This window comes from Silurus meridionalis, chromosome 12 (genome assembly GCF_014805685.1).
Source record: "Silurus meridionalis isolate SWU-2019-XX chromosome 12, ASM1480568v1, whole genome shotgun sequence".
Classification (NCBI taxonomy): Eukaryota; Metazoa; Chordata; class Actinopteri; order Siluriformes; family Siluridae; genus Silurus; species Silurus meridionalis.
The window spans coordinates 15,345,400-15,370,497 of NC_060895.1; the positions used below are offsets into that span (position 1 = coordinate 15,345,400).

A 25,098-nucleotide genomic window follows, 5' to 3' on the forward strand; every position below is an offset into this window, starting at 1 on the left:
TAATAATTATCATCATTATTGTACACTGAAACAGAATTTGGATCTGTGGGTGGTGGAGTTTTTAACCAGCTGGTTTAGCAAGATTCTGGAAGGTGAGAGGATGGAGAAGGAGTGTGCTGGACCTGTTTTTTTAAGAATAAGTGATGTGCAGATCTGCAGTAACTACAGGGGAATAAAGTTGATCAGTCACACCATGAAGTTATGGGAAAGGGTAGTGGAAGCCAGGCTAAGAGAAGAGTTGACCATCTGGTTTCATGCCAGGAAGAGCACCACAGACGCATTATTTGTTTGAGAATGTTGATAGAGAAGTATAGAGAAGATCAGAATGAGTTGCATTGAGTGTTTGTGGATCTAGAGAAAGCATACGACAGAGTGCCAAGAGAGGAGTTGTAGTATTGTATGAGGAAGTCAGGTGTGTCAGAGAAGTATGTGAGGGTGGTGCAGGACATGTTTGAGGACAGTGTGACAGCAGTGAAGTGTGCAGTAGGAACAACAGACTGGTTTAAGGTGGAGGTTGGACTGCATCAAGGATCGGCTCTGAGCCCTTTCCTGTTTGCAGTGCTGATGGACAGGATGACGGACAAGGTCAGACAGGAGTTTCCATGGACTATGATGTTTGCGGATGATATTGTGATCTGTGGTGAGAGTAGGGAGCAGGTTGAGAAGAGCCTGGAGAGGTGGAGGTACACGATGGAGAGAAGGGGAATGAAAGTCAGTAGGAGTAAGACAGAGTATATATGTGTGAATTAGAGGAAAGGCAGTGGAGTGGTGCGGTTGCAGGGAGAAAGAGGTGGAGGTTTATGGATGTGATCAGGGAAGACATGCAGGTAGTTGGGTTGATTGAGGCAGATGTAGAGGACAGAGTAGTGTGGAGATGGATGACCCCTAACGGGAGCAGCCGGAAGATGATCATCATCATTATTGTACACCATATTTTGGTTGCATGGATTTATGTCAGTTCTGCCCTGAAAAATGGTGCATATATTAAATAGCTGTTTTTGTCCCCTAAGGACTATAAGAGTAAAGCAAGGAGGCTTCCAAAGTAACAGGATGCAGTAACAATCACTTCAGAATGCACTGCAGCCTGTGTTACAATACACACTTGTAAAAACCATAAACCAGCTGCAAGGGTTATGTTCAATTTGTTACATAATCGATTCTATAGTAACAGCTGGTATGGCCAACTGTCTTCATTTACAACTGTCCAATATCTTTATAATTATTAATTTGGTAAAGCTGTTCATAAGAGAATACTTAATGGATATTCATGGAAAGAGTCTGCAATGTCAGCACTTTGTAATACTCAGAGGTAAAAGTAATTTTGTTTGCGCTTTTTGGTTTCACAACATTTTTTCAAGAGACTGGAAAAAAACAGAGGCCTGTGAGGGAGTGACTGTTTCTTACTGTTATAATGGGAACTAACTTGTTTTAGGCCATCCAACATATTTTAATGCAACTTTAAACAGTAAAATTTTCAGTAATTCTTTATTAATAAAAAATTATACTGTGGTCCAGTTTGCAATCATGTGTTATTACTTAGTTGATGATAATAGCACACTCTTTTCCCCTTCATTGCATTTGATTGTGTTAATGCTTTTGACTTCCTGTGTTTTGTGTAGGTGAGGATTGAGCAGGTGATAGTTGCAGAACCCGGAGCTGTGCTGCTCTACAAACTTTCCAACCTGCTCAAGTTCTACCACCACACCATCAGGTACATCAGGATTACTCTATGATGATCGAACACTTACAAAGCTAGATAAATAATCTCACACAGTTTCTTTTTTTAAATTCTCATTTGTCATCAGTGGGATCATCGGCACAAGTGTTGCATCTTTGTTGATTACTATAGAGGAGATGCATGTTCTCAGTAAGAAGATGTTCTTCAACAGCCTCGGTCTTCATGCCAGCCGGCTTATGGACAAGGTAAATAAAATTGCAGGAATTAATTAGGGCTTGTTCAATGATATTTCACAGTTACATCATAAATGTATTTTAAAAGATCAAGAATTAAAGCATGAAGATTTTGTCATTGTCATTACTGTAAAATAAGAAGAGCAATTGAATTTGTTTTAAAGAGGAACAGATATAATAATATTGGAATAGTTTCATATTTGTAGATATTAGGTTTTTTAATGTCTAAACAGGATGTGTACATTTTGGGGTGTCATGTCACTAGAAACCAGTGGTAGAAGTACATAAACCATGTACAGTACTTGAGTAAAATTAGAGTTACACTCAGTAAAATATTACTCTAGTAAAAGTAAAAGTGCTCCCCTTAAACTTTCACGAGTTTAATGTACTTAAGTATTCAAAGTATTATCATTTCAACTCAAGGGGCTTTTATTGTCATTTCAACCATATATAGCTGACGCAGTACACAGTGAAATTAAACAACGTTCCTCCAGAACCCTGATGCTACATACAACAACAATCACAGAAACAGAAAAACACAGGGCCAAGGACTAGAAAGTGTCCTCGCCACATATAGTGCATGTGTACAACCTGGTGCAAACAGTGCAAGGACAACACAAGACAAGACAAGGCTTACCCTAACCATATCCCTTCCATAAGTCTTGCCTAACAAATTGTGTCACATTCAACAATGATATTATCGATATAATTTCATACATAACTACATTAATTTAAGTTTTTATTAATTAAAAACCAATTGGTTGGGTAAATTCAATTATTGTTGGACAATGTCTCAATTCCTTTCATCTTCAGTTTAAATTGCTGTTATAATTTTACATTATCGTTTTACATTATCCAAAATGAGCCAGCATTTTCTGGCCAATCAGAATGGATTATTTTATTAATGTGTGTTATTATGAATACTCTATTAAATCCTGTAATTATTCCATGTAGATCACTTAGGACTCACAATAGAAAAGTGCTATAACCTAAAAGATGAAATTATATTCATTATGTCTGTTTATGTTACATAAAGCAAAACATTGAAGGCCAACAGCAGGTAAATTCTCAATGACCGCTCAAAGCTACATAAGACCTGTAGTATCCTTCTTTTCTGTTATCGCCTAATCTTTGAGGTCAATAACCTCGGAAGAACGTGTACCTTGTAAACAGCAGGTCCACACGCCTCAGCTTAAACGATTACACCAGGCAACAAAACAGCAACCTCACACCAGCGCCTCTTAAATTACCACCAAAATATCAGCGAACACGGTCGGACTTCCTCGGAAGGCGGTTTCATCGACAGCTCGATCAATTGAAACAACAACGTGGTCTCGCCACTCTACTGAGAGAATCGGCACCTTAGGAGCACACTAATTGAATAAGCTCAGGCTCAGGGAGGTTACATATCAGGGGCCAGTGGCAGGTGCCAGGAACGCTGGCCAGAGCTAATGAGCTCCATTAGATGCTTCAGAGAAGCAGGACTTGCTGGCATGGAGAGATGGATAGAATAGCTCACTTTTTAATTAGTAAGCACTGGAAGGGTTAGTCTTACTCTCTCAAGTTAGAGGATATTAAGTGTGTGAAGAGGAAGAGTGGCACTTAGTGGAAATGACAGAAATATTGAATTTACTATATATAAACATCAGGCGATCATTTTTTCCAATAATCTTTTTTTATCTACCAGCAAAACATTTATGAATAAAATGACATTTTAATAAAAAAAAAAGTTTTATTTGTATAATCTTTGTACATAATTTGTATAATTAATCTGTTGTGTTGTTGTCTAAGAAAAATGACATAAATTACATAAATAAATACATAAATTAACAGGATAATTCTTTTTAAATTCTGTTCACATTTTTTATATCCTAATTAAAATATATTATGGAGGTTTTAATGTATTCTTCTTGTCTGCTGATCTTTGACAAAACTGTGACATATCAATCCATCAACATGGAAGTTGTTATTCAATGTATTGTTTTTACTTCTCTTGTATATATCCAGGTGGAGTTGCCTCCTCCTGACCTGGGCCCCACAGCGTCTCTCACCCAGACACTGTCTCTCCTCAGAGAAGTGCTCGCATCACATGACTCTTCTGTGCTTCCTCTAGATGCCCGCCAGGCCGACTTTGCTCAGGTTAAAACCCTATTTAAGATATCACAGGGCTAGATTCATCTCACTAATGCATGCACTTTTTTTCCACACTGTTGTTTCTTGGGGTTTTTTTCTCCTTTTTTTTAGTATAGTTGTAGGACCATAAATCATCTCTCACTAACCTTGAACTCAACAGTCTTTAGACTACAAGACAAATCTGCTGTTTGTAGAAGATTTCAACAATAGAAATATAAAGGCTTCGCCACAAGTCATAAACCTCTCATCATCCTCCTTCATAGCAGAAGGCCAGATTACAATAGGTTTAAAGTGCCAAGAGCAGGCAGAGCTGTGGTGTGAGCTTTTACAGACAGGAAACCATTACAGTAAACATGACATGGTGGAAACTGTAAAAAAAAAAAAAAAAAATATATATATATATATATATATATATATATATATATATATATATATATATATATATATATATATATATATATATAATAATAATAATAAACAGAAAAGAAAATGACAGCCAATCAAGGCCTCATTTCTGAGGGTTTTTTTAAAAATAATTTTAAAAGCTCTTTTGTTTGTTTTCACAACCAGAGTAAGACTTTGTCTAACATATGTAATGGTTCACTGTCTTTTTCCTCAAAAGTGTTTTACAATAAGCAACTGGACAATAACCTAAAAATGACTGCTAAAGACAAATCGGCTTCAAAACCTTCCACACAATTTGTCCAATTATTATTTAACTGCATAATTGACACATGCTTAATTTTTATTTTATTTACCTTTTATCACTTCATTTTCAGAATGACTATTTTTGTATTTTTATGTTTTACTGTTGCGGTGTTCAGGTGTTATCATGTATCCTGGACCCCCTTCTTCAGCTTTGCACAGTGTCTGCAAGCAACCTGGGCACAGCGGACATGGCCACCACATGGTGAATTCTCTATACATGATGAAAACCACTCTGGCCCTCTTTGAGTTCACAGACAAGCGGCTAGAAATGCTCGAGTTCCAGGTATTGTGCACCTGTGTATACAATCAGAATGTAACAGTAGATCACTGGTGTAAACACAAATACATTAGTTGGAGATTATACAGTATACAGTGGCATATACAGGTATAATGGTCTGACTGAATACTTGATTTAAATTGGCTGGAAGATGGTGTGTACTTAAGTGTGTACTTATACAAACAATTGTACCCATCATGACATACAGTAAAAATCCAATTGCATACTAAGTAAGACGGATAACATGCACAGATGCAGGTCATTTACACACACTTAGTCTCTCTTTAGCTAACAATTATTTTAAATAATTGAATTAAATAAATGTAATCATATTGCAACACCTAGTTTTTTAGCTTTATTGAGCTTGTTTCTTAGCTCTATTGTAAACATGCTTTAGCTTGTCCTAGTGATAAGATAGGATCATCTTTGCCTCCACATCATACATTCAATTGTACTATGCCATGAATTGTTTCTTACTCAGAGACTAGTTACTGTATAAAAATTCTAGTGAAAGATGCTCAGGGACACATTTTTTTATTTTTAAAAACAAATGCAAAAACAATGCAATGATGTGTCGAATAAAATCATACATTTGAGCTCTTTCAGTGTTAATGCTGCAGGATTTCTGACCTTCCCCGTATAAATGCTGTTTCATACAGTACGTATAATCTCAGGCTGAAATGACAGTGACAGAGGAAATGTGTGTGAACGCTCTGGTTGTTTTGTTTTGTTTTACGTATTAGATCGAGGCTCATTTGGACACTCTGATCAATGAGCAGGCCTCCTACGTACTGACACGAGCAGGTCTTGGCTACATTTACAACTGCGTTCAGCAGCACAACTCTGAGCAGGTAAGTGCATCATAACTGCTCAGGACATTTGTGTTTTATTGCTGGTTAACCTGAAAGTGGTAGTTATTGTTACACACGTGCATATGTATATAATGAAAAACAGTCATAGAATATAATCGTTTATCATTACAATATTCAATACATTTTTTCATGACAGTATTTAGTACATTTATCATTACTGTATTCAATGCAGTATTTCATCATTGCTGTATTCAATACGTTTATCATAACATTATTTAATACAATACATTTATCATTACTGTATTCAGTACAGTGTTTAACCAGTAAGATGTAGCCAGTAAGATTTACCATATTATCTGGTTCTATATGATATGAGAAAATAGCATTAGCTACCAGTGTTAATCATATAGTGGTTTTTTTGTGTCTATAAAGAAGCCCTTTTTTTGTATATATTTTTTTATATATATAATTTTTTATTTATGTATAATGAATTCTTATTTTTCTTATATTTCACATACACACTTAATATCTTCTGCTAATAGTGCACTTTGGACTATAAAGACAGTTGGAACGATTGTTTTGATAACTACAGCCAGTGCATTAGTTTACTAACAGATATGACTGGAACTGAAACGATTTCTTAAAGAATCTCTTAGCCATAGTCCTTTCACTGGAAATAGCTTTTATGTGAAGATTTATCATTAATTTATTTCCTGGTACAGTACATTTTTATATAAATTAAGCTCTAACCTCCACTGCATTAAACCCACTCCTGTGCTTATCACCCTCATAAACCATTCCTGCTTTTATTCTCAGTAATGTTGCTTTATAATGGTTTCTTTATCATTTCTAAATGCTCAGTATTTTGGCACATCAACTAAAAAGCGGTATCTTAAAAAAAAAAAAAATCTCATCTTGTCCAGCGTGGCGATATGAACAGAGAAAGGTTTTAAAAGCTTTTTTTTTTCCCCAGTCTGTGAGTGTTGCAGTAAAGTCTCTCTGCCTCATTATATTTAAAGCTCCCTTTATGGCCATCATATTGTCTGTAATCAGTGCACTGTCAACTGGCGCTCATCCCAGTCACTCAGAGCTCACAATTCTTTTTCCCTGACTGTTCTTTCCCCCTCATTTTACAGGAATAGTCTCTTTTGTTAACATAGCCTCTCATTACACCTTGTTCCCATGGTTACTCTGTGGTAAAGCTTTCATTAATAGATCTGAATGCACCATCTTCATCTCAAGTTTTTAAGACTTCAGGAAATGATCGAAAAGATTGTAAAGGCTGGAGGGAACGTGTAATAAATGACTACATTCACCCATTTATCAAACAACTGAAAAACACAGTCAAATTTCCTCTCGGCCCTTGCTTAGTCTTGCTGCAATTTGAGCAGAGGAGTTTGATAATATTAGATTTGTATGTATTATTTTGGAGCACAATCGTAGCCACGCACATGCTGTTTGATGTATGTAGTTCAAAATTTGAGAGGGGTTGATGGTTTTAAGTTCTTTCTTTTTTACGAATGTCAAGCCTAATGCAGCATGTACGCAAGACACTGGAGATTTTGTATTTGTGTGTTTCTCTTAAGAAAATGAAAATAAAGAGTTAGACAAAAAAAAAGTGAAAAATGAGGATCTGCTGATATTTTACAGAATATTATATCATAATAGATTAGGAATAAATATGATACTATATGATGCTATAACACAATATTCAACAGGAGTGATGCTGGGATTCAGCATGGCCTGCATAGAGTCACTGTTATCACTCCAGACCACAACAGTTTAGCAATTATTATATTTTTACCAACATATTATGGTTTCAATCCATTTGTAGTTACATTTAAATGTAGCTATTAAAGCTAGAAAGAATCATTACCAATAGGAAAAAAGCCAATTGATCCTGAATACCCACAATGCATCATCTTTGTTTCATACGCTTTCCACTGCTAGAAAACTTTACCTTGAATATAAAAAAAATCCTGACACTGGAGGCTCGTACATTAAATGTTACACATCTTATTGCAGATATTTTACAGTATCCACCAGGAGTGCAGCTATTGATTATTTTAGTAATTGGGTTTTCTAACTGATTATTTAATCAGTTAATTATTATTTAAAATAATAATTTTTTTTTGGTCTGAATCTTCCCCTCGCTGTTTTCCCGTCCAGGTGCGTCAGTAATAATGGTCCGTGGGGAAACGATGCTCCGTGTGTGGTTAAATGGAATGAACGAAGCATTAATCTTTTGCCTCTATGCTTTTTTGTATTCAAATTACTTAAGTTAATCGAGGAATCGTTTCAGCCTTAATATCAACAGTTACTTTGTGTTTATTAATAGATTATATAAAATGAGGGTTCTGTCGATGAATTGTTCCTATAGAAATGATCATGTTTGAGATCGAGTGCATTAGAAACATCTGCTGTAAAAACAAATAACCAACACATTCTGAACAGTTAGATTTTAATGCTGTGGTTAATTATTACAGGCAGTATGGTATACACATTTTTATTTAGAAGGGAGAACATTCACGGCAGTAAACTTTCTTTCGGCTTTTCCCGTTAGGGGTCGCCACAGCGGATCCTCCGCACGTTTGTTTTGGCACATGTTTTACGCTGGATGCCCTTCCTAACGCAACCCTCCCCAATTTATCCGGGCTTGGGACCAGAACTGAGAGTGGCTGGGGATGGTTCCCTGACCAGGATCGAACCCGGGTCGCAGCGGTGAGAGCGCTGCATCTTAACCACTAGACCAGTGCTTTTGTAAAATTAGCTCTCAGCATAGTACGTCACATGATTCATCATGGTCTTTATTCTTTGTATTTCATGTTCTCTATCTTGGCAATATCTAGACAATCCTTAATTTATTGCAAAGCTCTGTTGAAAGCCATTTAGAAGTATAAGTGGTGGTAAGGTTCTTGTAATCCATATAAAGGGAAAATTTGAGTAAAGAAAGCACATTAGGCAAAGAAAAAAGTCTGAGTGAGGGAGAGAGAAAGTGGCCTTGGAACAGTCGGGCAGTCTGGTCGTTCCCTTGCCAGTCCTCTGCCCACTCCCCCCATGAGAGCCTGCAGGGTGACTAACTGTCTCAAGACACCTGCTGTCCACAAGTGCAGAACACAACTGTCTCGCCTCCTGCTTCAATGGCTTCTCTGTCAACACTTGGCATTAATTCCTGGTGCCTCCCGTTCTCTATTACTCAGATTTCTAACAGCGAAAATGTTCTGCGAATCTGCCTGGAAATATAAGTCATTTCACCAGAATTTCTGCACATTTTATCTGCGAAATTTGATTGTTCATTTCTCGCAGGCTGACAGTAGGTGCTAATTCTTTTAGAAACGTTCAGTAACTGACTCTGTATGCTGTCTTTTTTTTTTTTTAAACAAATCTTGAGGCTTTTGGTCAGCCTTAGATCTGCTGTTTGTGTGTTGACTTCTTGCTGATGAGTGATGTGATGTGTTTAGGTGATGTTCAGACAGTGAGGCAAATCTGATTTATTCCTTGGACTTGATGTACGCATTGCAAATTACATGTAACCAAAACCGATTGGTGCGTTTGGATTATAGTCACATTTACTCATGTAGCCACACTGGTTGTCATAGGAACAAAATAGTAAGGGGAAGTGGAAGGTTAGGAAGTTAGGTAATTGAATGAAGAAAATGGGCTCTTAAACCTCCAAAAGATAATTTTTGTTCTTTTAAAAAGCTGCATGTTGTGACACTGTGATTCTTTTATTTCTTCTTTGCATCACACAGATACTTTCTTTTTTAGTCTGGGTTCTTTATGACGTCTCAGAGTTTTATTCTTGTCACTGTCGCCTCTAGATTGATCATTCAAGATATTTTACTTGTCAGAAACAAAGTTCTATACAGAATACAACTTGCAGTAAAATGTAAAGCTGATCAGCTGCTCGAAAAAAAGTTTGTGTGTGTGTTTCTCTCTCTCTCTCTCTCTCTCTCTCTCTCTCTCTCTCTCTATCTATCTATCTATCTATCTATCTATCTATCTATCTATATATATATATATATATATATATATATATATATATATATATATATATATATATATATATATATATATATACACACACAGTGTGTGTATACATATTTGTTTGTGTTATCCAAATATTTAACATTATGAATAGCGTTCTCAGAATAAGCTTGAGAATAAATAAAATTGATATCGTATATAAATTGTAATTTCACTGCTCATGCAATCTTATTTAATCAAATTCAATGTATGCAGTTTTAAAAGTAAGTAATTGATTGAAAGTGTCAATTATTCTTGCTCAAATCAGATCTGCAGGAGAAAATTGTATTTGAGCTAAATGTCTGAATATATGTGTCTGAACATCTCTCTCTCTCTACCTCTACCTCTTTCTCTCTCTCTCTCTCTCTCTCTCTCTCTCTCTCTCTCTCTCTCTCTCTCTCTCTCTTTTTAGGGTCCTCTATGCAACATTGCGGGTATGGATGGTTCATCTCTGAAGGCAGCTATGGTGAGTTTTGGAACAAATAAACTATATTGCCAAAAGTTTGCGGACACCTGATCATAAGTACGGTGTGATTTTTGAGCATCTCTTTTCACATTTAGTCCAAATTTGCTCTTGTAATTCTCTCCACTTTTCTGAGATGATGATTGATTTTATAGTGTGCTTGTGGACATTTGTGTTCATCAGCCACAGGGTTATTAGTAAAGGCAAGGTACTGATGTAGGTGAGGAGACCTGGGGTGCAGTCAGTGTTTCATTTCATCACAAAGGTGTTCAGTAGGGATGAGATCAGAGCTCTATAGCATATAAGATCTTTCTCTCTAACCCATGTAAACCATATCTTTATGAAGCTCGCTTTGTGCACAGGTGCATAGTCATGCTGGAACCAGTTTGGGTTTCCAAAATTGTATTATAGAGCATCCAAAGGCAGCATATACAAATGAGTGCCTCCAGCTTTTTGGTAACAGTTTGCAGAATAACCAGATATGGCAGGAAAAGTCAGGTGTCCCAATACTTTTGTCCATATAGTGCATCACATCATGAGCCTCACGCTACTTATCAATACATTATATTAAGTAATATTTAGTTGTGTGGCAGTATTTCTGCCAGATAAAACCAGCAGAAAACTGAAGCATTGGTTACTGTGAGAATCATTGAATCCTGTAGAAGCTACAGTGTATCTATACTTTTATATGGAATTTGTCTGGTAATTCATTGCAATAAATATAAATTCATACTGTTATACTTTTACTGGTCATTCTATTTCTGTAATTACTTTGTACACATGTTGGGGAATGAAATGACACACACAAACATATATTTGGACGTGACCTTTCCTCCATTCGCAGGTCCAGTTTGATCGTTACTTGTCGTCTCCTGACACCTTTGTGATGCCTCAGTTCAACTTTCTCCTCAGTGCAGCTATCAAGTGAGTTTTTCTTTCTTTCTACACCACAATACATTTAATTTTTGCATTTGAAAACTCGATTGGGGGGGTAGGGGCTTGGAAGGGTAGGTGTCGCAGTGCTTTTGGCTTTTTTTCCCTTCTTTTTCTTTCTCTTTATTGCAAGCAAGACGGAAGAGAGAATGAGGCACTACAATCAAAGGATTCAGACACTACAATCAAAGGATTCAAGAATAGTATACGTTTTCGAGGCCTTTGAGTTTAAAGGTTCTGACGTGTACTTAAGGAAAGTAAAGAGGGACTTAATATCAGAAGGTGTGGTATTGTTTTCAGCATTAGGAAATGATTAGCTCCTCGGATTAGCTCCTCTTGAGTCACATCCATGTGTTAAAGGTCACACACCTGGATCAGTGTAATTTAGCATCAAACCAGATTAGTTCCTGGTCAGACGTTTCTTTGATGATGGAACATTGGCACACTCTGACCTCACACAGGCCTTAAAAGTCAAATAACCTCAGTCCAATAGGGAAACTTGTGGGATTATTTAGAACAGTGACCCAAACACTAATAAAGTCCACAAACTGCAGCTGAATTATACCCACTGAGTGGAATTGTGAGCTAAAACTGTCAGGAAATATCGACTATACAAGACTTTGGTAGTATTTTTACCTCACAGGACTATTTTTAAGACGATGAAATATGCAATCAAGGATTTCAAACAAAAAAAGAAACGAAAATTTTCTTTGTTGCTGTACCAAATGACTCCTGAACATCTGTACGGTTTTTCTTCAGTGAGTGATTTTTTAGGTTAAATTTGGGTCAGAGTGTCCAGGTGTCTGTCGTTCCCCATTTTTTCACTTTGATCAATTTTGCCTCAGATTTTTCCGACTTCTTGGCTCATTCAGACAAAAGGGTAAAGTAAATAATGTTCAGCTACTGATGTAGGTGAAGTGAGAAGGCCTGTGTTGCAGTTAAAGCTCCAATCCATCCTGAAGATGTTCAGTAGGGTTGAGGTCAGATCTTTATAGCAGGAGATCTTCTACTCCAGCCTATGCAAAGCACATCTTAATGCTTTGTGCTCTGGGGCATTGTCATGCTGGAACAGGTTTGGATCTCCTAGTGTCAAGTGTTGAATGTAGCACCAGGGTTCTGAAGGAACGTTGTTTCATTTCTGTGTACTGCGTCAGCTATATATGGTTGAAATGACTAAAAGATTCTTGACTTGACTTCACTTGAAGTAAAGGAAAAATGTCATGCTACTGCATCCATATACTTTATATACTTTTGTTTGCCTTAAGCTTTGTGACAGTTTGGGAAAGAACCACATATGTCTCGAAAAGTCAGGTGTCCCAATACTTTTGTCCACATTGTGTATTTACAGGTTCCATATTCAGAACTCAATGCTCTAGTTGGTGACCCCTGCCTCAAATATGACCTAGTGTTGTGTTCTGCTTAGACACGAAGTGCAAATGTTAACCTGGTCCCCAACTGACAAGTCGAATTAATGTATGTTTAATTTGATCTAAGCGCACAGCTTTTTATCATTAAGGATTTCTGTTAGTATTATGCATAAACCGATTCCCACTATAGACACCAAATAGTCTGGTAACCAAGAGAGACTGCATGCGCATCTGTTCCGCCTCCCCACTCGCCTTCACTGCACGGGTATGCTTTTAGCATGAGTGTGGTGTTGCTCTTTGAGGGAGAAAAAGAGAGACTATCTGAGTCACATTGTTACTGGGAAATGTAGTAGGGTGGAGGAGCACTCAGTGTGCCTCAGGTTAATGTTCTCTATTAATGGAAATGGAATCGTGGATAGGCCAACCACAGCTAATTATCCCCTGGTCCATTTCTCTCTCTCTCTCTCTCTCTCTCTCTCTCTCTCTCTCTCTCTCTCTCTCACTCACTCTTACTCTTACACTCTCTCTCTCCCACCACTTCCAAGCACAGAGTCTCACTCGCCTACACATAACCACTACATTTGGCTTAACTCTACATGGCTTTACGGGAGAGTTAACTAAAGGTGGCTTGTTTATTCCAAAACCAAGGACAAACATGAGCATTATGCATATCAGTTCAATCGTTTCCAAACTTTTGAATTTGTTTATACATGCGCATAGCAAATTCAGACTTTTTTTTCACTTTTCAGTTGGTCTTTTTTTTTCTTTAAACTCCACAGCATTTTCCTAAATTTTACTACGGCAGTGAAGCTCTCAGGCAGCTGCAGGTGGCACTGTTAGCCTTTTCTGCTAACCAGTGCTCACTTCAACACTCTGCCTGTATGCCTATTCACCCAGCAGCTTAATTCACTTCATGTTGTTTACAGTTAGCACAGTGGGTACGTGCTGCATCACCTACAGCCACCCTTACACTCACTTCTGATTAGCCTCGTGTAATAAGGGTACATTTTGCACACGTTGCTTTCAATGCGGCCAAATATCAGTGTGCTTTAGGGAAGAAAAAAAAGTGTAGACAATTCCAAAAATATCCTCGCTAAACACCTTTAACCATAATGAGCCCTAAATCCTATTAGAATTTTTTTTTTGTATTTGGTTTGGTTTACTTTTCTGTACTAACTTTCACACTTAGACTTATGGTGTTAGTTGGTATTAGCATGAGGATTTGTTTTTGTACTGAGTGTTCTTTGGTACATCAGTGTAAATGTAAATCCGAAGGTATTTTAAAGCTTCACATATAAACTGTTGAACTTGTAGGTAGGACTATTTTGACATAAAATTGTCGACTTACGACCACGATTGGGACCGACAGACGGGTCGTAACACGATTTGGTCGTAAGTAGAGTAGGCTATATGTGCAGTACTGTGAAATGATGCCGGAAGCTGGTACGCACTGTCGTACGACAGCAATTGTGGTCGTAAAGTCGAATGGTCGTAAGTTGCATAGGTCGTAAGTCGACGACTACCTGTAGTTATAATTACATATAATTCAGTTCGTGTTTAAGAATAGATATAAACTCAGAATGTCTGTATGACCTGTCTGGGTTCACCAGATCACATAACGACTGGCAGTGACATTTCACCAGCAACGTTAACAGCTGGATGATTAAGTGGGAATTAAAAAAGCATGATCAACCAATGGTGTACATCTAGTAGATACAGCATATATATATATATATATATGTGTGTGTGTGTGTGTGTGTGTGTGTGTGTGTGTGTGTGTGTGTGTGTGTATATATATACATATATACATACACATACATACATACATATATGCAATATGCAAAAGTATTGGGACACATCTTTCTTGACATATGTGGTTCTTCTCCAAACTGTTACCACAAAGCTGGAGGCACACAATTGCATATGATTTCTTTGGATGCGATATAATACAATTTTGCGTTGGAAACTCAACCGGTTCCAGCCTGACTATCCCCCCTGTGCACAAAACGAGCTCCATAAAGAAATGGTTTACATGGGTTGGAGAGGAAGATCTGGAGTGGCCTGCTATAGAGCTCTGATCTCATACCTACTGAACCCTTGTGCCTGATAAACACAAAGAGCAAATTGGGACTAAATGTAAAATGCGATGCTGAAATAACACATCACATAGTTATGACCAGTTGACCGCAAAATTTTGCCAATGTAGTGTTTATTAACAGGTGAGAAAAAGTAGAGAAATTCATATGAAAAGTGGGTCATTCTCTTGCGTTAATGGTTCACGACTGTATAATAATGAATAATAATTAAAGTGATCATTTATTTTTTAAGAACCAATTAAAGAAAGTGATCTTACGACTGGGTGAGGTGAGCGAGAGCCAATTTGCATGGCGTTTGCGATTTTCAGCAAGGTCAATGCGAAAAGGTGAACTTTTTTTGTCTTGTAAATTGTCTTGAGTAGGAGTACTTTAGGATTTCAGTACTACTGATTAAAGTGCAAATTAAAGTAAAACGAGCACCTCGGCGCAGAAACGAAGCACTTCTCACGCCTGCATATTACAGGGGGCTGATGGCAATCAGTACAATTAAAGAAAAAGAAGTAATGTTGCACTTGGTGTGTGCTGGTTCACCTGTAACTCTTCGGAAGAGCTACAGTGATTAGTGTAGCACTTTATTCAGAGCGACATTTCTGCTGATCTGCCTGCTGATTAGAACACTAACGCCACATTAGGCATGGCCAGACGTACTCGCAATGTGAAAAGGGATGCATGTTTTGGTAAAACTGACAACCGTTTACCAATTTACTGTTTTCAGAGAGCAGATCTTTAAGCAGTCTACAGAGCTGGTGTGCCGTGCGTATGGAGAGGTGTACACAGCCACAACCAATCCAGCTAATGGCTACAAAGAACCTGAGAACGTGTTACACCGATCTCCTCAGCAGGTACAGACCCTGCTGTCTTGAGACCCAGCACACACTTGTGTGCATGTGGACAAAAACACACACACACACACACACACACACACACACACACACACACACACACACACACACACACACTGATATCCAGAGGATCAGGTACCATATGCTGGGCAGGCTGCTATATGAGACAAATGAGGTGGATTGGGGATGTGGGGTGTGTGCTTGCGCTTACGCATGTATGTGTGTTTGGACATTTTGAAGCCATTAAGTGTCCTTCCACTCCTACTCCCACACTGCTATGAGGGTTAAACACTCTGTCTGAGGGAGAGAGAGAACAACTCACGCTGAGTGAAAACAAAACAAAGGAATAGAATGTTCCTCACAACGTGTGTGTAGAGTCCTGCCGGGAAAAGTGAAAGAAAAATCTCCAGCCACTTTTATCACACTACAACATGAGAAAATGCACACAGTCTTCATTTGATTTTAACATTGTCTGCCAAAACTTTTATGCCTCTTGTATATATAATAAACACACACACACACACACACACACACACACACACACACACACACACACACGACTCAGCTCTGTAATCAGAAACAGGTCTGCCTTTTCTTCTCATTAATTAAACTGCATTAAAATGGATCCAAATGTGCACACTGGTGTCTTGCTGTATTTTTTTCCCCCTGCTTCGCCTCTTTCAAAGAGACAGTTCAAGGAAAATTTGCGGATGACCAGCTGAGCCAGCCACCAATAGCATAGATTCTCTCACACAATGCCACTTTTATGTCGTGATCGCTAGTCATGCCTGATTGCTAGTCACGCCATCCTTTAATTGCAGGCAAAATGCCTGCCAGGCCTCATTCGTTAACTATATTTAGCTGATGAAAAGCAGCGTAGTGAAAAAAACACTGCTACGCGCTGACTAATAATAGAAGTTTGTGTACATTTATTTCTGGAAAATGGAAAAAGGCCAAGTATTAAACCCAGGCTGAGATTCAGGACAAGAGGGTGAGATGGAACACCAGATGACTGCATGGAAGCAGTTTAAGGACAGCTTCTCATGTGGGGAGGAAATAGGGTCACATGGCTGTGGAGAATGGTCTGTCAGTATATTCCCTGTTTTTTTTTTTTTTTTTTACATGCCTAAGAATTTAGCTCTAGGCTCAATCAAAAAAGTATTTTTTGACAAAAGTCATGTAAATGTGTGGTGTTCCTCTGTGTAAAAAAATGCCAATGCAAGTTTGTTTTACTTCATTGTTATTCCGTATGACAAGTAAAAAAACATTTTATCGCAAAAATCAAACCTTGCTCAAATTATATTTTCTCTTGTTTGGCTTATATATCATGAGAATGTTGTTACTTCTGTAGCGGTTGCCAGATATTACTCTGATGGTATCCCATGATATTCTAAAGTTACAACCCTTGTAGTGTTATTTAAGCTGGCTTTGGGTCGAAGCCGATGATGTCATCGGTTGTCCCCAGTAAACTCCTTTCAGCGCACTTACCCTGGCACGCACTCCAAGTACTCTGGAATGCTGTACAACCCATCTGGTAGATGAACGGTGAATTTACTGGGACCCTTTATTTATTTTGAAGTCAATTTTTCTCAAGGGCTATTCAGTTATAGTTTAAGAACGTCCTGCTATGTTAAATTGCTCTCGTTAAAAAAACAAAAATTATTAAACAGCTAACAATGCTAAATAGTAAGTACTGTTCTTAGTTAAATGCTTTATCATTAATGGTTAGTTATGGGTAATAAAGGTCAAATAGCAAAAATGTGAAAGCTGACATAAAAAGTAACATTTGAGTTGGTGTGTTTTGTTTCACGCTGGAACTGCACACCTTCATAACTAGTTCCATGAAACATAAACATATGAGAGACATCTATTTAGATTTTGACTTGCAAAGAATAAACTTAAATAAATAGAATAATTACTGCTATATCCATTACTCACCCCATGTCTTCTGTTTTCCCCATTGATTTCTTCAAAATTCAAGTAATGTCAATTTGATAATCAGACTGAAGGCGGTAATAACCTAAAAGTGTGTGTCTTTCTGACCAAATGTTTCTAGCCTACACTTTATGACTTGAAGAATGTGAACAGCTGACCATTACATCCATTTGTTCCCATTCCAAAATCAAGGAAAGATTAACACTCAATTGGTTCCAACTGTTTTTTTTTTTTATTCCTTCTCAATTTTTTGCTTTTACAATTTTCTGGGAAGGCTTTACAATAGATTTTTGGAACGCTTTTGAAATGTGTGCTCATTCGTTCACAAGAGCATTCACAAGGTCAGGATTGATGTCAAGTAAGAAGGTTTTGTGTTTCAATTTCATCCTAAAAAAAATTTTGTGGGGTTGAGTTTGGGCTCTGGCCACAAGATTACCTCCATATCAACTATAGTAAGCCATTTGTTTATAGCGTTTGCTTTTTAAATATTTTTATATTTTTATGCTACTGTATTCATTATTCAGTCCACTGGAACAATTTACTGGTCCAATATCAGGGCCATGGACTTCCAACTGATGCCTTCTGCTTTAAAAGGTATTTGTCATTTCAGTTTTAGATCTAAAACATATCCAGTCATGTTATTGACCTGTCCTAGAGCTATATCAATGATAACAAACCAGGGATGGATTCAACCTGGTATCAAATCCATAATTGTTCAGAGTGAGCCTTACCTGCTGTTTAAATATACATACAAATTCTTCTGTCAAATGTCTGAGAACCACAAGAGCAATAAAAAGTATGGTAATTACTTGCTGGCTGGATTACATTAGTGTTGGTTTTAAGGGATACTTAGTCTGAAAATGACAAACTGTTAGTTATCAGGCATTTATTTTTATCTTTATGCCTTTGTGTTTATAGCGAGGCACTTAATCTCAGTTCACTGTAAAAGTAAAGATCTTTAGGTACATAAAATAAGATTTTTGCATATTTTCTGTATGTCCTTACAAGAAGCAGTTCTAACTCGTCACTACCCTGAATGGAAGATTTACTTTAACTTTCATTTATCACTTGATCTTTCCTCCCTTAGCACAATATATTACATATTTACAACCGGTAGTAAAGTTTTTGCCCTACTTTGAAAATGTCACTGTGTCATTAGCCTGAGAGCTACAATGAACAATTATTTCCAGTGTTGTAAAGTTGAGCACTGGTGTAGTCTCTGTCAGGCTGTCATTTATTTTTTTTTTTTATCAATTCAATAAAAATAAACCCTGGTTGTAAAATATAAGCATGTTGCTACAACAAACAAAAAGCCAGGGTAATTAAAAAAGTTTTTGATAAGATATTAGGATAAGGCATATAGCATTAGCATCCGTAGATGCTACTTATTGTAAAGAGAAAATCGGTGTTGTTTTGCTGTGCATGATATACTGTAAGTTACGGGAATGTGCCATTGCTGACGTGCAATGAGGCACGAATCTGTGCTTCACCTGCAATACGGCCGTTTAGCACGCGTTACACACTAAGCTAGCTGATGTGCGACAGGTGGTCAGTCACATAAACAGGTGTACAAGGCACCATTAGGGTCACCACTTACACAAACACAGGTGACGCATTCATGTGCCCATCCAGTCATCCATCCAACCATCCATTCATTCATTTCCCCACCCCATCGCTCTTAGTTAACTAGTGCGGAAACGTCCTGCATTCACCCTTTGACCTACTGTGTGTGATAAAACAGGTGTGGGCAGGCAGGAGCTTTTTTTTTTTTTTTTTTTTTTTGCTGAACTCTGCGGATTCTAATTACAGTTCAGGCTGCCATACAGGTTTCTAAATCTTCTTTTAGATTAGGGTGGATTGGATATAGATATTGAAATATAGAGCCGATTTTTCAGAAGCGTTAGATCAGAGATTTTACCCTTGGATTGCTATCAGTGCACTCATAAATCGGAATGACTATCCATCTACTGTGTCTGGTGATTATATTAGATTACCAGAGATAAGGATCCCAAATACAATTGCCTGTAGTGAACAAAGAAAGGAAGACACTTTTAATAAGTCTGTCTAATAATGTCTATCTAAGTAGGGCAGTCAGTAAACTGGCATGTGAAAGAAAATTTTAAAAACAGCTTCAAATGGGTTGATGGGATTTTGTAAATTATGCAAAGTTAAATATTATTTTAAATTAATTCAAATCTTTTCAAATCTGTCCTTGGTGTTAATCACTACAGCTGAGGAAACAAATATATTGACCCAGGCTTAAAATTCTAAATTATTTTATAAAACATTTTTACTGTAAGATTTTTAAATAAGTAATAAAACATTATGGGTTGAGCTGTTAGAAATATAAATATATATATATGTATATATATTTAGACACACTTCGTTTTTATGTGTATACACCATTGGTTTGCCTAGCAGCTAGAACTACTGCCAAAGCAAATTGATATTCCTCTTCTGACAAATTGGATATAAACATCCAACTGCTCAGTGATATCAAATTGAATAAAACTACATGGGGAGTTTTTAATTTTCTGGATCAATCATATGTACTGATAAGATGCAGTAAAGCAGTTATTATTTATAAAAACTTTTTATAATATATACTTCGAATAATTACGGGATTTTTCCATTCATAAATAGCTATTCATAACTAATTATATTGGTGTGTATATATATATATATATATATATATATATATATATATATATATATATATATATATATATATATACACAGCTTTTGCATTATATTCTACTCGGCTCATTCACATGATGCTCATGTATTTTAGCACATTGTCCTTTTTCTTGCCTTATGGTTCTGTAGACATGGTTCATCGCACATGTGTGTAAATGAGATGCCAAGGAAAAGTTACCTCATCCTAACTCCTACCTTATTAGTGTGTAACGGTTACCCTATACAGTTTATACACCAGCAGCGATGCCATTTATTTTTGATGTGAGCAGGAATCCATTCGAGAACTCTGTGATGTCAAATGTCATTGCGTGACTTTGTTGAAGGTGTCAGCATGCGTGCAGAAGAAAGTAACATAACAGCTACTAGCCAGAGAGGTAAAGTCTAATACACACTTCCTCAAAGACATGTGAAGCCAGCCGACTGCTGTATTACAGGGCAGGTAAATGCACAATAGGGAAACAATACCTGCTCTGTTTTGCATCCAAGAGCTCACAGGTGTCTACAGTTGGATAGTGTCATTGTGATTGGGAAGAATCTAATGTCTACCCTCCCACCCAGAGAATTTTTGCTTTCTTTTACTCCTGACATACACCGACCAGGCATAACATTATGACATATAACCTTATGACCAGTGATGTGAATAAGTTAGAAGCAGGAAAAATGGGTGAGCGTAAGGATTTGAGTGAGTTTGTCAAGGGCCAAACTGTGATGACTAGACGTCTGGGTTAGAGCATCTCCAAAACTGCAGCTTTTATGGGGTTTCCCGGTTTGCAGTGGACAGTATCTATCAAAACTGCTCCAAGGAAGGAACAGTGGTGACCCGTGGTCAGGGTTATGGGTGGCCAAAACCTCATTGATGCACGTGGGGAGCGAAGGCTGGTCCATGTGGTCCGAACCAACAGACGAGCTCCCGTAGCTTAAACTGCTGAAGAAGTAATGCTGTTAATGCACAACGGTTCAGGACTGTTTTGCCGGCAAAAGGGGAAGACACGATATTAGGGAGGTGGTCATATTGTTAAGCCTGATCAGCATAGGTAACTGTAGCATTTGTAGAATTTGAACTTAGCATTCAGAAGCCTTAAGCTGCTGGAAAAAAAAATGCATGCCACTGGAAATGATCTACCAGGAAAGGAATTGGTAGTTCAATCAAGCAACTCTGGACTTTAACCATTTCCGCTATGTGCTGAAGAGATCAGTGACCTTTGTAAAACACTCCTGTGTCTTCTACAATGTTACTTTTTTCCAAACTTATTTGCTACAAAGGAAAAACCAGTCACATTAATGCAATCCTGCTTTCACACCAGCACAGTGAAGTAAAGGTGGCTTTGTAGTGTACTCACTTCTATTTCTATACTTCCCTTGTGAAATCTTGGGAGCACTGTTTCTGCTGGAATTCACGACGACAGCCAAATACTTAGACACCTATTGTGCTGTTGATCTTGGCATCTGACCCGCAGCATTAATCCACTCATTATAAAAGCAGCAGTTTTGCAACATTCTGCTTAAAGCATGCCACAGGTAATTTTCTTTAAAAAATCTTTGTTTCCATTCACAAAATCTGTATCACATCCCACATTAATGGGTTATGTTCATGAGTCCCTTTACAGACCATTTAAAATGCAACTGTAGGTGAAAATATGATTATAATAATAAAAAAAATCCTTAATATATTAATAAAGCTGTAAACATTTCCTGTAGTGTGTAGACATAAAGCTATAAAGAACTAGTATTTAAACACATTTACCTTGGGAAGTGATTTTTCTGTAACACTGATATACAGTAACTGGAAACTCGAAGAGAGTGAATAAGATTATCTAATGTGATATAAAACACCAGGACACAGTGTCCCCATGTCAGGGAACATGAATAAGAATTAGGTGTTATAGGTCTAAAAGAGCGCAACTCTTTTTTGACTTCCCTGTTTAAATATTCATTGCTCTGTCAAAGCGCCAGATGCTTGGGACCGAACAGGCATGAACGTGCAATGAAAACATTATGTGGCTCTTTTAATAATCATTTGACACCCTGGTGATATTTTCTCAGACATCATGTCAAATCTAAACACAAGTTTTCCTTTTTTTTTTTTTAGGATCGTTAGTAAAGAATAAAACAATTCCATGTGAACAGCAAGTTTGATTCATGTGTGTATCTATGCTTACTACTAATCATTAGGTGTAGTGTGACATCTGGGAGAGTTGTTATTCTATTAGGCAGGAATGATTCAGTGGTCATGCACATATTTACACACATTTGATGCTCTTTTAGTGCTCGAGGTCATAGAATTTTGCACTTTTAATGAGGTCAGTGTGCCAATGCAAAAAAAAAAAAAATCAATCATAATATATATAGTCTTTGTGGTTTAGGGGAAAAACATTGAATAAGAAAGAAGAAACTTTAGAATGAGTGACATGAACATTATAGGCCTACGTTTTGGACATTTTGTTCTAGATTTAATGGAAAGTCTGAGCACATCCAGCACATCATCTCATCTGTTTCTCCACCCCCAATCCAGGGTTTTGACACTCTATGTTTTATTATGTGTTATGAACTATTCTAATTGTATATTAGAAGAGTATCAAAATGGCAGAACCATAAGACAGAGCTTTGCTGAATTATTTCTGCCAAGAACAGTGAAGTCATCCAAATACATGAAAGCTCTTATGAAGTTTTTTTTTTTACTAAGGCAAGGCCGGCAAAATGAATCGTGTTTTATACTGTTCATTTTAGTCACTTAAATTTTCAGCTTAATGTACAGCATGTAAAAAACAATTTGTTCTATATTTGTTTAAATCTTTATTTCCTCCTTTTAACTACATAGCGTGTACAAAAATGTATTTTTTTTTCCACAGAGAGGCTCATAATTTTATAAAGTTAGAAATAGAGGTTTCATAATTTATCATCATTTTAAAATCCAGTTCATAAAATAATATATATTAAGATGGTTTGGACATGTGCAGAGGAGGGACATGGGGTATATCGGTAGGAGAATGCTGAGGATGGAGCCACCAGGAAGGAGGAAAAGAGGAAGACCAAGAAAGAGGTTTATGGATGTGGTGAGGGAGACATGCAGGTAGTTGGTTTGAAAAAGGCAGATGTAGAGGGTATGGAGACGGGTGATCCGCTGTGGTGACCCCTTAAAGGGAGCAGCCGAAAGAAGAAGAAGAAGAGTAGTCTAATGGACATTTGTCTAAGCTGATACAATAATTAATGATGAATAACCTGTTCAACAGAGGCCAAGTGTTTATTTTTTTTCCACATTTAAAAATCATTTTAAGTAGGTACATAAATGCAATTTCAACTACTGGATCATTGGTTTTCTATTATAGCCACATTTTGACATTCAGGATTGATGTTTTTTATATGTACAGGAATGTATGTTTGTATGTATGTGATTTTTAAAGGTAATTTTATGCACAAAAAATATACTTGTCACGTATGCAAATAGTATATGTATAAGTATAAAGTACTACTGTAGTTTGTAGGTAGGTAGGTTGGTATGTATGTAAGTCGGGGTGTCAGTGGCAAGAAGTAATTTCCAGAGATGACATATGGAAAAAGCACAGACTCTCAAAGGAGTATATTCACTGCTGAGTAATACTGCATAGTGGGATAAAAACTAATTCGATTTTTCTACAACTTTCTACAAAACTCGGTGCAACCTGGCTTTTAAAAAATGCAAATCTTTAAGGTATCCATCGGGGACATGTACAACAGCTTAGAGGGAGTGCAAAAATAGTATTCAAATAAATCGGTAGATGTCCGAGTGTCTTAGGAACACATCACCTGTACAGCACTTACAGCAGCATTACATTAGACAGCAGGGGAGCACGTACATCTTGACAGAACAGATAATTAGATTTGCTCTCTGGCAGGTTTGTGAGAGAGTTCAAATGGGGACTCCAGCAACTCCAGCTATGAGAACATAAATAAAGAGGGAGAGCATATACATTGCCCCATTTTTATATATTCTTTTTTTAACATTTCCAAAGAAAGAATTTTGACATCCAGCTGTATGTTAGCCATTTAGCATTCATGGTCTTTTGGCTCTTCATAGCTTATCGTGTTAGGACCACAGTATCTGCAGGTAACCTATTAAATAGAGTAATTGGCTGATCACTTTCAATGTTTCAACTTTTTAACAAGACTATCTTCACAATCTTCAGGCACAGATGTCTTTGGGTGAAAGACTAATAAATATGTAAAGGATACCGTTGTTGTGCTAATCATAACCTATAATGAAATTAAACTTTAGTCCCAGTTGTTCGACATGAAATACTGACAGCTCGAGCGATAACCGTGCCCACTATAGCAAAATGGAAAAACCTTTTACAGTGCACTCAAAATGCTTGTACAGTATTGCATGTGTCAGTGGTGCCCTATTGTGCAAGCACTCTTCCTCCTGACTCTGTAGAAATGTGTTTGCTTTGCTAATGTGAACACTTTGTCCAGGTTCCTGGAACATAAACAGAAAAGGGTTACATAATTTCCAAATAGTGGCAGTGTTCGCTGCTCTTGGCTACATTTTGGTTGTATTGTTTTGGTTGTTGTTGACGTTATTGTTCTGGAGTAGTGTTGTGCTTTGATGCAGTTAAGAGTGTTAATATTCAATACAGAAAAAAAGGTCCACGTAAGCAGATTGGCCCGATTACGTACCGCATTTCATCCAGGGTGTGACAACACCACTGGGCACATTTGGTGTTTTCATTCATGAGTTCATGTCTGGCTGTGTTAACTACAGCTTGGGTGGCACTGTCAGAGCGTTTCGCTCACATATCATCGTAAGTGTGTCCAATGGAGCAGTAAAACCTCTAGTTATTCTCAAGAAACTAATATCTGAACTAATGCATCATGGCCAAAACTTTCCATTCATGAAGCACTGATATTGTGTTTCTGATTAT

At 37.3% G+C, this 25,098-nt stretch overlaps 1 protein-coding gene across 1 annotated transcript in view; it reads left to right on the forward strand.

The window, feature by feature from the left end:
- The window catches only part of cog6 (component of oligomeric golgi complex 6), a 78,879-nt gene that overhangs the window by 28,452 nt on the left and 25,329 nt on the right, over positions 1-25,098 (forward strand). The window contains 9 exon segments of the mRNA XM_046863178.1: positions 1,620-1,711; positions 1,806-1,923; positions 3,919-4,050; positions 4,869-4,947; positions 4,950-5,035; positions 5,773-5,880; positions 10,280-10,333; positions 11,175-11,254; positions 15,442-15,568. Coding sequence (XP_046719134.1) covers positions 1,620-1,711; positions 1,806-1,923; positions 3,919-4,050; positions 4,869-4,947; positions 4,950-5,035; positions 5,773-5,880; positions 10,280-10,333; positions 11,175-11,254; positions 15,442-15,568 — 876 coding nt within the window.